Source organism: Tasmannia lanceolata, unplaced genomic scaffold (genome assembly GCF_043159265.1).
Source record: "Tasmannia lanceolata isolate RefF3 unplaced genomic scaffold, GAP_Taslan_0.1 ptg000018l, whole genome shotgun sequence".
Classification (NCBI taxonomy): Eukaryota; Viridiplantae; Streptophyta; class Magnoliopsida; order Canellales; family Winteraceae; genus Tasmannia; species Tasmannia lanceolata.
Window position 1 is genome coordinate 44,965,234 of NW_027518695.1, and position 18,910 is coordinate 44,984,143.

The following is an 18,910-nucleotide window of genomic DNA, read 5'->3' on the forward strand; positions in this document are numbered from 1 at the left end:
CTAATGCCTTGTCATTTTACATGTGGTTGTGGATGTAGATATAATGTTTGGACCATGCACATTATGTGTCATGTCTTTTGTGTCCAAACATGGTAGATTATCCATGGAAACCTTGATGATCATATCTTTCTCATGAGGTATACTCTCACCTTCATGAATCATGGATGTCTCTCTAAGACATGGTACTTTACCGACCATGCTCACTATGTCTTAGTCCTATAGAATTGAACTAAAATTGGTTTATACATATTCTATAGTTATCACCCCTTGTTTGATAATATCTACACGTATGAGATGTTAAACCTTAATCTTAAAAGTCACTCAATTGGTGCCCTTAGCCTTCTTAGATTCTAAGAGGGAGATGGTACATTCACCTTAATTAAAATATCTAACGAATTGGCCTTGTGCCAACATCTCAAACATGAATAGATATATGTTTGTGTGATCTCCCTATCTAGTTTATATGGTAAACACTTAAGGGAAGCAAAATTTGAAATAGTAAAATCAATATCACACTTAGGAGCAGCATGTGCTCTAAATTGCAAATCTTTTGTGCTATACTTGTTTATCATGTGGAGCTAGACTATGGTATCACACTAATCATGATAAGCCGACACTTAGAGAGTAAAGTGTCATTGTAGCCCAAGGGTAGAGTTTAATAGGTTATCCTTTGAAAAATATTTCTAAAAAATCCCTTGGAGTCTATGTTAGGATATCCCTTTGGATTCATGCATTGCATGATCCTTTTCAAATGAGAGCTTAATACGATAAGATTTTATCCTAAATGGCTTATCATATCATATTAAATGTGTATATCATTATGCATATGATAAGTACACTCATTTGGAGCATTGTTGCTCCATATGTGTTATGACCGGGTTTGTCTTGTGTTTTCAAGTGTAGTTGAAGATAAGAAGGCCGTGTTAGTGTCATATTATTTAGGCTTTTGACTTATCTTGGATGTTAAAATATGCTATCATATGTTCCAAGAATAAGTTTTAGTGGCCAAGTATGCAAAATGTCATATTCTTCGGCCTATTGTGTAATGTCATGTCTTAAATCATAGGTTCATATAAGGCCAATGACAAAAACAGAGGGGGAGAGCTAAATTGTGCTATTCTTAGGTTTATATGGATCATTGCGAGATGCTCACATTGTCTATTCTATTATATCCCCACTAATTGTGCTAAAATTGCATATATTTAAAAAAGAAAAGAAAAGAAAAGCTTAAATGAACAATCTTTTTAAACAAGAGCTAAAAATTGCACATCTTTCTAGATATACATTCATAGAAGTAAATCAAACTTGATTATCTCAATTTCTATGAATTTGAATGCTTATCATGTGTACTTATCCATATACCCATGATAGGGCTCACTGTCATGTCATGAAAGTAGTAAATGGTTATCTTTACGCCTGACAAATTTAGAAAAGGTTCTTAACTTGATACACATCTATTCTTGCTTATCATGATAGGATTTACATCATAATTAATCCATCACCACATGATAAGATTCTATAAGGAATTTTAAAAACAAAAGGGGGCTTATTATGCTAAACTTTAAACTTGCTTGTTTTCTTTCATGATAAGTAAAATATAAGCGGTAACTTGCTAATCTATTATTATATTACGGGTCATAGGGTAGATTTATATTGGATTTATATATATACTAAGATACACCCTAAAAATTTGTGCCAAAATTGGAATGTCTCTTTATTTTTTTTCTAACATAAGCTTGATTTATATTAGTTTATTCGTTTCCTATGTTGATATGGTCTTATCATGCCAATATATTTTGGATTATACTTTGATTTTAATTGGTAACTCATTATAAGTAGTTAGGCGGAGCATCATATTCTCATTGTATATCCTGATGTTTTATGTACTGTGCTTAAATGCTTAATTATTTCTTTTTGCCGATGCCAAAAGGGGGAGAATTTGTGTAATTGATTAGATCCATAATCATATGCATCATTGTACTATAACTTGTGAATATAACTCATGCATATGTTGAGGGGGAGTAGTATCTATTAACTTGTTTATATAATCCACCTGTCTAATCAATTTGGTTTGTCATCAACAAAAAGGGGGAGATTGTTAGCCCAAGGTTCCCCATGGGTTCATTCAATCACCTTGTTTTGATAACTAACAAACGCAAATTGATTAGTCGTTTATGGACTAATTGTTTGCCTTGAGTATTGTGCTATGGACAGAAAATTCACAGGTTAATCCCTGATAACACCAACACCCCATTGATGGCCTATGCTTGAAGATGAACCAACAAATGGACAAAGGAGCTAGAGCATACTTGGACAAATCATAGCCTAGAGGATCTACCAAGGAGAAGCTCAACATCATCCACATCAAGTATTTGGACAATTAGGAAAAATCAATGAAGGCCAAAGCTGGAGGATCAACAAGGAATGCAAAGGACAAAGGAGCTTGAACCAAACAGTGGCATCATCCTTGGAAGGTGTCAAAGAAAGAAGCTCAAATTTGAAGATCCCAAAGCAAGCCAAGCACCACATTGAAGATCAAATGAAGATTGGCTCAAGAGAAGTTGAAGAGAGTACTTAGAATGGTAGTATGTATAACCTTTCTCTCTTGTGTTTTCTCTTGATAAAGGCACATCTTAAAACCCCTAAAAATATGTTTTTCAAAGAGACTAACACACCCTTTAAGAACTTAAATGGATAAGTGAATGGCCATATGGTGCACCAACATGTTGGGACCCATATGGCATTCAACACAACATTGAACAAAACAGAGTTCTAAGAGTACAATCTGGACCAACAACTAAATTCTATCAAAACTTATTTAAAATATTTTCAAATATTTTTGAAAATCTTTTTAAGAGATAGCTCTTATTTTTTTCATATCCGTAGAGTATAAGAATGTCGAAATCCGACAAGAAACGAAAGAGATATGAATTTTTCAAATTGGAAGCTGATTGTTGGAAATCCAGTCTCAGAGCTCCGAGCATTTTCTCGGAACTCCGAGACATTTCTCGTAGCTCTGAGAAAACAACCTGGACACAAAAAAATAGAGCCGTTGGGGGTCCAACGGCTAGTAGTTTATTGACCCAAAATGACCGAAATACCCCCAAAACGGTCATATTGAGTTGGAACTCTATATATACACATTGTATGGACCTAAAACTTCAAGATGAACATGTTCCAACTCAAAAGAACCCTTGAAAACTACTTGCAATCATTTTTGGGTTAATTTTCTCTCACCAACCTCTTGTTCCTTGATTTAAGAAAATCATTTGAGATTGGTTTAGGCATTACTTGTAATTATCTTTGAGAGTGCATTGTGAGCTCTACTTTGTATTAGCCTATCTAGAGGCAAGTGAGCAACATCTTCTTCTCTACATTGTATTTGGGAACAAAGGGCGCCGTATTTAAGACCCTTGGAGCTTGGACTCTCTGATTGTACAAGGCGAAAGAAACACCGTATTTAAGTTCCTTGGAAGATAGTGGATACCTCAAGGAGAGCAAACTTGAGAAGAGTGGAGTAGGTCTTGGGTTTAAGACCGAACAACTATAAAAGCGCTTGTGTCAAAGCCTCTTGTCTCTCTACCTCCTTCTCTTGATTGGTGATTGGCACACATCTCTCTTACTCTCTCTTGTAGTTGCTTTAATATTCATATCCTTGCTTGAGTGAGTGTTTAGCACTTAAGTTGAAATTGCATATTCATCTCTTTCTAATTAAGCCTCTCATCATTCTAGTCAAGTTATAAAATCAACTAGGGAATAAAGTTTACATCATTACTATTAAGCTTAATTAATCAAACTAACTTGATTGAGAAAAGTTAAAACTAGGGTAATTTTGGTAAAGAGTTTTTAAAGAGAATAAGTTTTTTAAAGAAACCCAATTCACCCCCCTCTTGGGTTGCCTAGTGGGATTTCAAACTATCACTAATGAGACAATGTATGTCTCCTATAGAGAGCCCAAAGTAACCTCATCATTGCCCCTGCAATGATAAATAGAGGTTATCTAAAAAACTAAGTTAGTTTTTATCTTAGTAAGGGGAGTGTAACTAATGAGACTTGGGTAGTCTCCTAGAGGTTGACTCGCTAATGAGACAATGATAGTCCCCTAAAGGGCTAACTCGCTAATGAGACAAAGCATATCTCCTAAAAGGGGTAGCCATTTACCGAGACAAAGCATGTCTCCTAAAGTGATGACTTGTTAATGAAACAAGGTAGGTCTCCTAAAAGGAGAGGCTCCAGATAGCTCCATCATAGCCCTTGCAATGATGGGATGATCTAATGTCTAAAGTACACTTCTAAAAGACTAAAGTATCATGACAGAACGGAAATCAAGATGAGCAATCATGTGTTTCAAGTAAAAGGTATCTAAACAGATAAGGCATCTAAACAAATAAAGCATTTTATTCTAGAACGCCTCGAATGTGATACTCAACACAAATGAAGATAACAACTATAAGAATCAATAACTGTCATTAGGGTAAACACTATGTAAACGAAATTTAAAATTAATTCTATGAACTATGGATACTCTAATGAGGAACAAATGACTATAAACTTTTATTAATATAAGCTATATTTGTTAATCACATGCTAAAATATCAAACTACCATTTTTCAAGAAAAATGATCTTAACTTAACTATACATGGTTACACATACTAACATTTCTTCCTCTTTCATTATGACATATAAAGATAACACTACTGAACTCTTTCAACTGATCATAGCAATGTTCTCTAAATTTACAAATTAACTAACAAAAAGACAAATTTGGATCATCAATATCAAAACATGATCAAACTGGAAAGGCTACGATATTAATTCACTGTCATGCTATTTACATCTTTATCTGTTAATTGTTTTCAGGAATCCAAATTCATAAAAAAAAAACTGTACATACACCGAAACTTCATTTGATAAATATTACTTCTCGTGCATTCATTAATAGAAAAAATAATTAGGCTCAAATGCATATCAAGATAAAGTAAAAATGAATGCCAATTGTTTAAAGAAATGGGAATTAATTGGACTCTTTTCCAGGAAATCAAATGGGACTCTATTTTTCACGAAATGGTCAATTAAACTCAATCATCTGACTTTTCATCACAAAGGATCTATAAGCACAAGTTCTAAAAAAAACCAAACTTATTTTTCTTAATACTTTCATTTAATGTGCTTTTCCAATATAATGCAATCAACATCCTGATGTAGCGTATCCATACACTTTTGATAAATCTCTTCTTTATAGTTATCTAAATTTTTAACAACAATATTTCTCCACTGATCTCCATTTGGCACCAATAGTTCATATAAATTGAAATCAATAGAACAATGATCATTTCTCATCAATTGGATCTATCCTTGAACTTTTTCAGATGTAATCATAAGCACAATGCTAATTTTAGTCTTTAAAATCAAATATACTAAGAGGAAATCTAAACAAACAAGCATAAACGAAACAAATTCATAGCTAAACTCACATCATCCTAACATTACCAATTCTTAATATTTAATAACCTAAACGAAACAAATTCATATAATCAAATGATCAATTTATGACTGATTGAGATATTCAACGTTTCAAAACAGCATAATCTACAATTTTTTTAACATTTTAAACATACCAGTGCCATGCTGAGCCCATGTTATTTTAAAAAAATTACATGGATTGATGACAGAACAGAAGAAGTTGTGCTATTTAGCAATCAGACAATTCACATTCAAATACTAAATATCCTGAAGGAAATAGCTCACATCGCTAACACAACTTACTCTTATGAAAATCTAAAGGGATAAAAAAGGGAAGATGCTTTGACAATACCATTTTTGTTTATTTGTCAGAGAATAAGATATGAAGGTTGAAATTCCACTTAGCAAACCAAGAGGGGGGTGAATTGGGTGTCTTTTCAAATTTTAAGGATTTTAAAATTTGCTTGCATTAGTTTTAGTTTAATTAAAAAGATTAAGAAAAAGATTCAAAGACAAGAGTTTAAGCACTTACCACAATAGAGAAGAAGAAGAGACAAAAAGCTTGACACAAGATTTTTATAGTGGTTCGGTCTTAAACCCAAGACCTACTCCACTCTTCTCAAGTTGTCTCCTTGAGGATTCCATTAGAATCTTCTTCCAATGAACTTAAATACGGCATTCCTTTCGCTATGTACAATCTGAGCTTCCAAGCTCCAAGGGTCTTAACTATGATGCCCTTTGTTGCCAAGTACAATGAAGAGATGAAGAAATAGCTCACTTGCCTCTAGATAGGCTAGTTACAATATAAAGCAGACTCACTCTCAATAGAAAATAAAAGTACAAATCAATCATAAAGTTCCACAAGAGTATTTTAAGGTTTAGGCACAGAGTGAGGATGTGAGAGTGATTAAGGATCAATAATAATGCTAAGATATGTATTCAATGATCCAAGATGGTTTGGAAATGTGTTAGAAGAGCTAAATGAGCTCTAGACCATCATATATATAGTGGAGGCTCAAATATGACCATTTGGGAGTCTCTAAGGGCTAGTACGGAGGCATAGCACGGAGCTCCGTCATAGCCGTTGCACATAAAAAAATTTCGGACAGGTTGCTCCACGGAGCTCAGTGAGGTTCCACGGAGTTCCGTGGAGGTGCCTGGAACAGATTTAAACTCAATCTGTTTTTCTTTTTGTTTGGGCTTAGGAACTTTGGTTTTCTTGAATATTTTGTGACGCCATGTGGGTTCAATAATGTATGAACACCACCATGGTATGCACATGCATGTATGGTCCATTTTAGTATGATTTTAGTCCTCTTTTTGTGCCTTGAAATTGAAATACAAATTATGAAACATTTCACATTCTAAGTATACTTTTGATATTCATTTTGTTGGCACTTCAACGAGGCTTTGTCTTCACTTCGATCAACTCATTTGATTCGTGTGTGCATAGCTTTATCATTTGGAGCAATCACCTTCCTTGAGTTCACTTTAACCTTGCAATTTGGTCTTGCATTTGAGGAACATGGATCTTGCCTTGATTTTGCTTTGCTTTACCATTCCTCTCTTCATGTCTTTGACTTCGTCTTGATCACTTAATGATTAACCCTTTGAGGTACATTCTTGAGATTGCTTGTGCTTAAAACATGATCACTTAAACATCCAAAATCATTAGTATAAACAAGCATTATATGACAAATTGAGTTTGTTAATCATCAAAACAAATGTTTAGGAGTACTTGTTGAACCTTTGGGCTAACAATCTCCCCCTTTTTTATGATGACAAACACAATTTGCTTTAGGGCAGGAGCTCTCCCTTATGGGATGATTAAACCAATTAATTCTCCCCCTAAAGAAATATTTGATTAACAATTTAAACATTAATTTGTATTAGAGATAGATAAGAGAAATTGAGCTTTGCTCCCCCTTAATTTATGCATTTAAGTATAGTAAAGGGGCTCAAACATTCTCCCCCTTTTGGCATCACAAAAAGGTGAACCATAAAGAGAACAAGCCTAGAGAGAATAAGATCATACATTACAAGCAAGAGCAATGGGCAAGTAAAAAAGAAATGGCATCCATAAAGAGAATAAAATTCCATACAAGCTCAAAATGATAAGCAAACCATATTTTATTCATGATGAAAGGCCATACATAAGAACAAACGCAAGGAGAGTGCTTGGCCGACACTTCCATATATAAAGCACACACTGGCTAGTACATAGAAATGAGATAAACTAGCTATAAGCACACCATAGAGATCCTACATATCATAGACAAAAAGTCATACAAGCCATCAAAACATAATTTAGAGATAAACCCAAACTAATCATCAACGAGAGCAAGCTGAAGATAACAAGGCTCGTCTAATCCTTGGAAGGAGGCGGAGGGTGAGATGAATTGCCATGAGATGGACCACCCTGACGAGCCGAGAAGATCTCGCGAAGTGAAGTGAACTGAGTGTCCACATGAGTGTGGAGAGAGTCGAATTGAGCTGTCATGGAGCACTCAAAGGACTCCTGCATAATGGACAGATCATAGCGAGTACATGGCTGAGAAAGGTCTGTCTTGTCGGCATCGCTGCCACCATCCTGAGATGCCTTTTCTTCTGACGTATCCTCATCTCCTATCTCTTCTTCCTCAATCGCAGGAGCAACTTCCAATTGCATGCGCTGAACGGTGCGCTCATCAAATGGAGCAATAGGGGTGCATGTCACCTCACCACTAAGAGGAACACCGTAGGCCTTGAAGATCCGGTTCAAGAACATCCCATATGGCATGGAGGAACGAGACCGAGTAGGGGCCTTACTCATGAATCGGAAGATGATGTTTGCAAGATGGAGAGGGCGATTGGCTACGATGAAGTAGATGATGAAGGCCTCAAAGGGTCTCACAGAGTCTGTCTGCCCACCACGAGGGGTGATGGTGCTAAAAATGAGGTTATGTAACATCTTGTACCAGGTTTGAGATGGGATGAGTGAACCTTAATGTGGGGATAATATTGATTGGCAATGGTACGAAAGAGTTGGAGACAAGGAACATCGGTTTTATCAATTTCCTCATTAGGCCAAAAGTAATCATCACCACCGGCAGGGGAAACGCCAAAGAGGGTGTGTAGACACCCCCATTTTGCTACACTTTAAAAAAGTAAAAGATTTGGTAGTTTGTCAAGTTTCGAGTTCGTATTCCACCTAGGATTAGGCATCTGTGCATTTTAGGGTAGATTTCTCCTCGTTGAAGGAATTCTGAAGTTGATTCGCGATCCTAAATGTTTCTAGGGTGTTCCAATGGTATCTGAAGATAAAAATTCAAGTTTCCAACCAACTGAAAAAACCTGTTATTTTTAGAATTTTTGGGCTTTTCCTTATTTTTGCCCATTTTTACAGGGGTATTTTGGTCATTCCCGATGTGTCTCGTCTGACCCCCGAGTTATATTTGAGAAATCTTAAGTGATTTTACAAATTTTGAAAAAGCTGCTATTTTTAGAAATTCATGGGGCTTCCACATTTTCATCTTCTTATGGATATTTCAATCATTTCTCATATATCCAAAACCATCTTGAGGGTACGGCTGATGGATTTAGAGTAATTTCGTAAGATTTGAGAAACCTGCTAAATTTACATCTCTCAAGATTTTCTCTTAGTCTTGCACTTCGAGGGTATTTTAGACATTTCCAACATATCATATTTGGTCCCTAAGTTGTGTCTAAGAAATCTTGAGTCCGTTCATAAAATTTTGAAAATCTGCTATTTTTGGAATTTCTCATGATTTTCCCTAGTCTCGCCAAATTCTAGCACCTCGGGGTAATTTGGTATTTTCCTGTGTAATTATTTTGATCCCCGAAATATGTCTGAGAGATTATAAATGATTTCCTGAATTTTGGAAAACCTGCTAAATTTAGAATTTATCAGGGGTTTCGCTTAATTTGGAAATTCTAAGTGTTGAGGGCATTTTGAGTATTTTCAGGGGATACCAAATGATCCTGTTTAATATTGCTCACCGAAAGAACCCAATTTTAAAAGTTTCTATTTTTGAAGTTTGACCACAAAGACTTTCCATTTTTAATTTTTCCCTTTAGGGGTGAACCAATCTGAGGGTATTTTGGTTGCATTTGGATGTCTAACAGTCAAATATGGGCATTTTGATCAGAAAAGTTATTTTTCAAAAAAGATGGTCCGATCATATGTGAGGGATGCACCATAAATGTCAAATGGGTTGGGTCCATATATAGAATGTTGAATTTAGAAATATTTTATTGAAATTTTTACGGAAAAACCTGAAACCCGGGTGAAATGGCCCATTGGGCTTCAGCCCGAAAAGATGGAGCTCATGTGGGTACACCCATATGGGTCGACCACCATGGTGGGCGCCCCACATGGCCGACCCACATGAGTTGAGCACCCAACCTTGATGATGTCACAATGGTGACATTATCTTTGTTAAAAGAAAAATAAAAAGAATAAAAAAGAAGAAGAAAAGGAAAAGAGGAATGATTGCTTAAAATGTTTTCTTCCAAAGAAGCAATGTGGAATGAGAATAGCATGTCTTGATTGACAAGAAATTAAGATTGGAATCAAATCCAATTTAGAAACAAGAAAGAAAGAAAGCAAGAGGGGAAAATTGGAAACAAGCCAAAAATGGGAGCTCTCACATTGGAAACTACTATTTCTCTCTTAACCCTAGCTTTTTTGTATAAAAATCAAAGCAAACAATCTTAGGAAGGATCCAAAAAAAAAAATCCAAATTCGTCCTTTTTCTCTCTCCTTGCAAGAAAAAAAAAGAGAAAAAAACCTCTTCTCTCTTGAAGTGTGTTTATCTCTCTCAAGGGTTCTTTACAAAAGGGATTCTTGAATTCCCTTTTCTTCTTCAACAAATCACACATTAAGGACCTTTGGGGTGTTCTTTGGGTTTTCTCCATCATACCAAAGGATTGGACAAAGCGAATATCTCGGATTACCAACCCAAGAGACACGGATCGCGATCGACGGTAAGAATTTCCCTTCTTTGAGAATTGGAAAAGCATGCTAGGGTTTTATTTTTTTGAAACAACAAATCTATGAGTTTTCTTTTAAATTTCTAGTATGTTATAACATAGATTATAAGCTTTTAAAATCTAAAATTTTTCCCAAAAATTAATATTCATCCACATAAATCTTGAATTTCTTTCTTTTCTTTTTAATATGGATTTAAATGGAATTTTCAAAGCAAGTGTTTGAAAAAAGCATCTTTTTCAAAAAACGAATTTTTTAGGGTTCCAAAAATTCTAAAACTACTGGAAATAATCATCTTTGACCATGGTTTGACCGCCTTGGTTCCCGTTTTATTTTTCGAGAGTTAACCCAACAAAGGGTTATTTCTTGAAGAATAAAATGGAAAATGGGTCAAATCAAGTCCAAAATTCATGAAATTTTGTTTCCGAACCGACTTTTGGATTTCCAGATCACCCTAAAATGTTTAGAATTTTTGGATTTTTTTAATCGGATTATTAATTATTTTAAATTTCGGCCATTTTTAATAAATATCAAAAGGTTGTAAAAATTGATGAAATTTTCCAGAATTAAAAGCTTAAAAATAAATTGAATTTTCCATTGAAAAAAAAAGTTTGAAAAACATATGGTCTTTACTGTTTTCCAATCGCTTCCGCGTTTTACGTACCGTAATTCTTTTTCATATTAAATTAATATATTTTTGAAATTTTCTTTACAAACCAGTAACTTAGGTTACTGGAATGTTAGACAAAAATTTTCAATGGATTTTGCAAAGCTTTGATAAGGTTTTACAATTTATTTTAATAAATGGGTTTTAATTCCTAGAAAACAAATTGATCTCTTTTACTTAAAAATCGATTTTAGAGAGGAGCTTTAATTTTTGGATTTTTAAATTTTGGAAAAAAATCATATAATCTATTATATATCCACTGTAATGTTTACATGATTTTAGGATACCCTTTAGTCTACCTTTTAATTAATTCATTGATTTTAGAGAAAATGACCAAAAAAAAGGTCTTTATTATGATAATGACGTGTCCAGAGGGGAGATTTGAAAATGACTAATATTGAGTGATAGTGACTTGTTTGGGTGTTTTAAGACCAAAGTACCCCTCAGTTGAATTTTTCCTTTTACTTTGGTAATGAGTAAAAAGATATTTTGACAGAGATATTTTCACCTCTCTCTCTCTCTCTCTCTCTCTCTCTCTGTCGCAATCACCGGCCTCTCTCTCCGGCCTTTCTCTCTCTTTACTCTCTCTCTCTCCGGCACTCTCCGTCGACGGCACGGCACTCTCTCTCTCGACCTCTCGACGGCCCTCTCTCTCGACCTCTCGACGGCCCTCTCTCTCGACGGTACCCTCTCTCTCTCCGGCCCTCTTCGTCGACGGCACGGCACCCTTTCTCTGGACCTCTCGACGGCCCTCTCTCTCGACGGTACCCTCTCTCTCTCCGGCCCTCTTCGTCGACGGCACGGCACCCTCTCTCTCGACCTCTCGACGGCCCTCTCTCTCGACGGTACCCTCTCTCTCGACGGCCCTCTTCGTCGACGGCACGGCACCCTCTCTCTCGACCTCTCGACGGCCCTCTCTCTCAACGGCACCCTGTCGCTCTCCCTCTCTCATAGGTTGGTACTCTCTCCCTCTCAGTTTTTTTTTGGGATTTTAGGGTTTTGAAAAATTAGGGAAACCAAAAATTAGGATTTTAGGGAAACCAAATTTTTGGAAAACCAAATTTTTAGGATTTTAGGGAAACCAAAAATTAGGGGTTTTGAAAACAAAAATCAGTTTGAAAATCAGTTTTCTGAAAACCCCTAATTTTTAACCCCTAATTTTTTAGTAAACCTATGGTTTAAAGTCCTAAAGGTTGGTTTAAACCCCTAAGTTTTTACTAAATGTATGGTTTAAAGCCCTAAAGGTTGGTTTAAACCCCTAATGTGTTACTAAATCTATGGTTTAAAGCCCTAAAGGTTGGTTTAAACCCCTAATGTTTTACTAAATCTATGGTTTAAAGCCCTAAAGGTTGGTTTAAACCCCTAATTTTGTACTAAATCTTTGGTTTAAACCCCTAAATGTTCGTTTAAACCCCTAATGTTTTACTAAATTTATGGTTTAAAGCCTTAAAGGTTGGTTTAAACCCCTATTTTTTACTAAATGTATGGTTTAAAGCCCTAAAGGTTGGTTTAAACCCCTAATTTTTTACTAAATCTATGGTTTAAAGCCGTAAAGGTTGGTTTAAACCCCTAATTTTGTACTAAATCTATATTTTAAAGCCCTAAAGGTTGGTTTAAACCCCTAATGTGTTACTAAATCTATGGTTTAAAGCCCTAAATATTGGTTTAAACCCCTAATGTGTTACTAAATCTATGGTTTAAAGTCCTAAAGGTTGGTTTAAACCCCTATTTTTTTACTAAATGTATGGTTTAAAGCCGTAAAGGTTGGTTTAAACCCCTAATTTTTTACTAAATGTATGGTTTAAAGCCGTAAAGGTTGGTTTAAACCCCTAATTTTGTACTAAATCTATGGTTTAAAGCCCTAAAGGTTGGTTTAAACCCCTAATGTGTTACTAAATCTATGGTTTAAAGCCGTAAATGTTGGTTTAAACCCCTAATGTGTTACTAAATCTATGGTTTAAAGTCCTAAAGGTTGGTTTAAACCCCTAAGTTTTTACTAAATGTATGGTTTAAAGCCATAAAGGTTGGTTTAAACCCCTAATTATTTACTAAATCTTTGGTTTAAAGGCCTAAAGGTTTTTTTAAACCCCTAAATGTTCGTTTAAACCCCTAATGTTTTACTAAATTTATGGTTTAAAGCCTTAAAGGTTGGTTTAAACCCCTAAGTTTTTACTAAATGTATGGTTTAAAGCCGTAAAGGTTGGTTTAAACCCCTAATGTGTAACTAAATCTATGGTTTAAAGCCCTAAATGTTGGTTTAAACCCCTAATGTGTTACTAAATCTATGGTTTAAAGTCTTAAAGGTTGGTTTAAACCACTAAGTTTTTACTAAATGTATGGTTTAAAGCCGTAAAGGTTGGTTTAAACCCCTAATTATTTACTAAATCTTTTGTTTAAAGGCCTAAAGGTTGGTTTAAACCCCTAATTTTTTAGTAAATCTATGGTTTAAAGCCCTAAAGGTTGGTTTAAACCCCTAATGTATTACTAAATCTATGGTTTAAAGCCCTAAAGGTTGGTTTAAACCCCTAATGTTTTACTAAATCTATGGTTTAAAGCCCTAAAGGTTGGTTTAAACCCGTAATGTTTTACTAAATCTATGGTTTAAAGCCCTAAAGGTTGGTTTAAACCCCTAATGTTGTACTAAATCTTTGGTTTAAACCCCTAAATGTTGGTTTAAACCCCTAATGTTGTACTAAATCTTTGGTTTAAACCCCTAAATGTTCGTTTAAACCCCTAATATTTTACTAAATTTATTGTTTAAAGTCTTATAGGTTGGTTTAAACCCCTAATTGTTTACTAAATCTATGGTTTAAAGCCCTAAAGGTTGGTTTAAATCCCTAATTTTGTACTAAATCTATGGTTTAAAGCCCTAAAGGTTGGTTTAAACCCCTAATGTGTTACTAAATCTATGGTTTAAAGTCCTAAATGTTGGTTTAAACCCCTAAGTTTTTACTAAATGTATGGTTTAAAGCCCTAAAGGTTGCTTTAAACCCCTAATTATTTACTAAATCTTTGGTTTAAAGGCCTAAAGGTTGGTTTAAACCCCTAAGTTTTTACTAAATGTATGGTTTAAAGCCCTAATGTGTTACTAAATCTATGGTTTAAAGCCCTAAAGGTTGGTTTAAAGCCCTAATGTGTAACTAAATGTATGGTTTAAAGCCCTAAAGGTTGGTTTAAACCCCTAATGTGTTACTAAATCTATGGTTTAAAGCCCTAAAGGTTGGTTTAAACCCCTAATGTGTTACTAAATCTATGGTTTAAAGCCCTAAATGTTGGTTTAAACCCCTAATGTGTTACTAAATCTATGGTTTAAAGTCCTAAAGGTTGGTTTAAACCCCTAATGTATTACTAAATCTATGGTTTAAAGCCCTAAAGGTTGGTTTAAACCCCTAATGTTTTACTAAATCTATGGTTTAAAGCCCTAAAGGTTGGTTTAAACCCGTAATGTTTTACTAAATCTATGGTTTAAAGCCCTAAAGGTTGGTTTAAACCCCTAATGTTGTACTAAATCTTTGGTTTAAACCCCTAAATGTTGGTTTAAACCCCTTATGTTGTACTAAATCTTTGGTTTAAACCCCTAAATGTTCGTTTAAACCCCTAATATTTTACTAAATTTATTGTTTAAAGTCTTATAGGTTGGTTTAAACCCCTAATTGTTTACTAAATCTATTTTTTAAAGCCCTAAAGGTTGGTTTAAATCCCTAATTTTGTACTAAATCTATGGTTTAAAGCCCTAAAGGTTGGTTTAAACCCCTAATGTGTTACTAAATCTATGGTTTAAACCCCTAATGTGTTACTAAATCTATGGTTTAAAGTCCTAAAGGTTGGTTTAAACCCCTAATGTATTACTAAATCTATGGTTTAAAGCCCTAAAGGTTGGTTTAAACCCCTAATGTTTTACTAAATCTATGGTTTAAAGCCCTAAAGGTTGGTTTAAACCCCTTAATATTTGAGAAATCAGTTGGTTTAAAGCAGTTGTTAACTTTTTTTCACCACATTCTGTTTCAACAGGTCGAAATCTGATTTAGTGGATTTGATTCCATCTTTTCCCCCTAGTGATCATCTCATCAAACCATGGTAATGCCTCCGTTATTCTTTTAGGCCTTGTATTTTTTAAAATGTTGTATATATCTAATAATGGTTTGTTTTGCAGGCGTCTTATGCTACGTCGAGATGCTGCCCCTCTAAGTTTGACGAATTCTTCAGGTCCCTTGACTTGAGGAAAGCACATACCGATATGCTAGAGCGCGGCCCATTTGGGGCCTTGCTTAATTTGGAAGGTCTGAAATTGCACAAGGCAATTTTGACCGTCCTCGTGCGATGTTGGATACCCGAGTCAAGGGCATTTCAAATAGGTGGCATATTACTCCCCTTTGAGGTAAGGGATTTAGCATTGGCATTGGGCCTAAGCTTGGTAGGAGATAGAATACGAATAGACTGGGATTCGACAGAGGAGGTCGAAGGTTGGAGGTTTTCCGGTGCTTGGGCGAGATTTAGTGAGATTGCAGATGTTATAAGGGCGGAGTCGAGATCGGATGAGATTGCATCCGTCCACGCAACAGTGAGACATTTGTTACTGCTTCTGTGCTGCTGTGTTCTTTTTGCCCGAGCTGACCCTGTGGATCACAGGACAAAATCCTGCCTCTTCCCTTACTTAGGAGCAGAGGCCGTGGGAAGAATTGCTTGGGCATACCCTGTGTACGACTTCCTGGTAGACTCATTGGATTCATATTCGAAAAACGGGAAGACAGGATATATCACCGGATGCGCTATTGTGCTACAGGTGAAGAGTACATATATTATATACATGATTACTCTTTTGTAAGTTTGGTTTTTTCTTCTCTAAAGGTTGACTGTCTGTCTTCATTCCAGGTGTGGCTCTTTGAGCATACTACCTTGTGGGCACCTTCAGCACCAGATGCACATCCACGCCTATTAAAGTGGATCACAGGGATCGATACAAGGCGGACTGACCATGCAGCCTTTATCAGACAGATCCGTGATGGGAGGCTAAAGAAGACCCAGGTAAGACCTAGAGCGTCTGTACTCCCCTAGTACTCACTTCTTGTAACCGAGATTAACTATTTGATTTCAGGTTGTGAGGTGCCTACTACCTCTTCCTCGAGAAGAGGGCCTGCTATCTTTCACGGCAGATGAGGCTGATACTGTGATGGGAGAGGTAACGAAAATGACTCTCTTTCTTGCATAGGGTCGTTATATTCAAGTTATCTAAATTTTCTGTATTGTTGATACATTTATAAGAAAGAAGCTTCTGCGACCGCCCCAACAGTTGAGGAATGCCTCCAAGACATTCGGATTTTAGAGGAAGAAACGATAGCGTCTCTGAGTGATATGTTACGTAAGGTACTGAATTTTAAGTCTATATTCAATTACTATATAGTACATTCTCTGAGTGATATGTTAATAATTTTCCATTTCCACTTTTCAGAGGAGCATACCTTTTAAGGGGAGGACAGGGAGAAAAAGACATGTTGATAGGGAAGTGAAGGAAGACCATGTGTCTATAAGCAAGGCTGATTTTGATTTGTTAGTGGAGAGGGTTAGAGACCTTGAAAGGAGGTCAGTACGACATGAAAATGAAATAGCCGAGCTTAAGAGGATCATTGCCTCGGGTGGAATGGAGGCCGAATCACAGGATGAAGGAAAGGGGGAGATGATGGAAGGGGATGACGGAGGGGTGGCCGAATCGCAGGATGAAGGAAAGGGGGAGATGATGGGACGGGATGACGGAGGGGTGGTAGTCATCCCCAGCCACGATTCGTTGGAGGAGGAAATAAAACGGAATGTCATTTCCATCCCCGACAGTCCACTGAAACCTGTGGCAAAAGTGATTTGGAGTATTGAGAGAGGAGTGAGGCTGCGTTTGAGGAAAACTAAACCCTCTAAACATACTACTACGCCGTATATGGCTTTCGGGACTAAGAAGGTCAATGATAAAGCATTGCTGGTGGCAGACCCGCAATGCCATCGGTTGCTCCCAAAGCTTCTTGCGCTTCCCCCAAGGTAAATTGGATTTAAGCCCTTTTCCAAAACTATCATTTGTAAATCCTAAACTATCTAGCCTTTGTAAATCCTAAACTATCAGGTGTTTTGCAGCGAACGAGTTATACAGGTCAACGACGACTTCCTGTGTGCTGAGGACTTGGTTATCCTTAACAACCCCAATGAGTGGTTAAGTTCTCCGGTAAATAATTTGGTTATTTATGCTAAAGCTGAATTCTTTCACCATCGATATTTGTCTCAAATCTCTATATGTTATTTTATGTAGATTATGAATGTATACGCCGAATATCTAAACGTTCGGGACGAAAATAAAAGAAAGCCTGCAGAAAGAGCCTGTGTGGCCATTAGTACCTTCCTCTTTGTAAGAATAGATAGTTTTTCATTCCCAATCACAAGTTATTTTTTAGAGGTGGTTGTTCACAAGGTTTGAATTTGTTTTCGTCACTCCATTAACTTCTCTTGTATTATGTTTTTAGGATTGTCTAACTAACAAAGAGTACACTGGCGGAGATAGTCTTATGAAGTATGTGAAACGATTAAACGACTACCCGCCGGATACCCTAAAAAGAGTCTTATTCCCGCTGCATGTCCCTAACCATTGGATTCTCCTGGTCCTCGATATGGTGGATGAGAAGTTCTACATCTTCAACTCCTTGCGAGACCAGATCTACTATAGAGATGTTCTACCATTGGTGAGTTCGCGTCCCACTTTCCTTCGTTATATTTCAATGTATATAAAATCCTTAGCTTGTATGGATTGTTTTATAGATACGATACCTTGAACGGCTATACATAAGTATGTGGGACTTCGATGTAAGCAAGTTTAGAGTGGTGGAAGTCGAGAAGAGGCCCTTACAACTCAACAGGTAATAAAGTTCACTTAAAATCAGTTTGGAAGTTTAAATTTATTGTGGAAGAGCGTGGTCGATGATGTGTTGTTGTTTTGCAGCAATGATTGCGGGCTGTTTGTGCTTAAGGAGATGGACTGCCTTGCACGTGACGTTCCGCCTGAGTTCAGTCAGGCAGATATAGCGCTGATGAGACGACAATTGTTTGAGGATTTCTTAGAAGGCCGGTGTGGCACGGTTCTGAACTTGTAGGAGTTCATGAACAGGCAGGCTTGGCGAGGTTGAATTCCATTTGAAATGTAGGTTTGTAAGAAAAAATATCCTTGTAATGTTTATATGTGGGTAAAGGCTCGGAAGAATTCGAAATCGTTTTTGATATCAACATTGTATTTGGTTTGTCTTTTTCTACCAACCAGCAGAAAATGCTGTTGTAAATAAGATAGGCTGTACACGGATATGTAAGTGGTACACATTCCAACACGAAAACATGTCATCTCTGTTGTTCTATATGTGGATCTTATCAAATACATGGATGATGGTTTTTACTCTATAAATTTGTTTTAGATTTTGAGATCCAATGTAAGCCGAAAGTTGATTACTTCAGTCGGTAATAAATTTGTGACCAATAATCAGTTTTGATCCCAGAATTCCGTGGCCAAAAAAAAATTCGTCGGAACCTTACTGCGGAATTCCGAAAAATGATTCGGAATTCCGACTTCGGAATTCCGAATTATTTCTCGGAATTCCGCAGTACCCATATCCCAAACGTCGACATTCGAGTTGCGTACTGCGGAATTCCGCTCTATTTTTCTCGGAATTCCGCACTAGCCGAAATGAGAAAAAAATGTCGCGGAATTCCGCATGTTTTTTTCGGAATTCCGAGTTTCGGAACAGGCGCGCATAAAGAGTGGACCGAC

General features: G+C 36.3%; 1 protein-coding gene across 1 annotated transcript; it reads left to right on the plus strand.

Moving 5' to 3' along the window:
* The first annotated feature begins 15,130 nt into the window (after window positions 1-15,130).
* Window positions 15,131-18,565, plus strand: LOC143851438 (uncharacterized). The gene is made up of 11 exons (XM_077360872.1): window positions 15,131-15,198; window positions 15,275-15,904; window positions 15,994-16,146; window positions 16,217-16,300; window positions 16,384-16,485; window positions 16,571-17,145; window positions 17,239-17,326; window positions 17,411-17,506; window positions 17,622-17,837; window positions 17,914-18,011; window positions 18,095-18,565. Exons 1-11 carry the CDS (start codon window positions 15,196-15,198, stop codon window positions 18,243-18,245), a joined length of 2,196 nt encoding a protein of 731 aa, XP_077216987.1. The 5' UTR covers window positions 15,131-15,195; the 3' UTR covers window positions 18,246-18,565.
* Window positions 18,566-18,910: the final 345 nt, after the last annotated feature.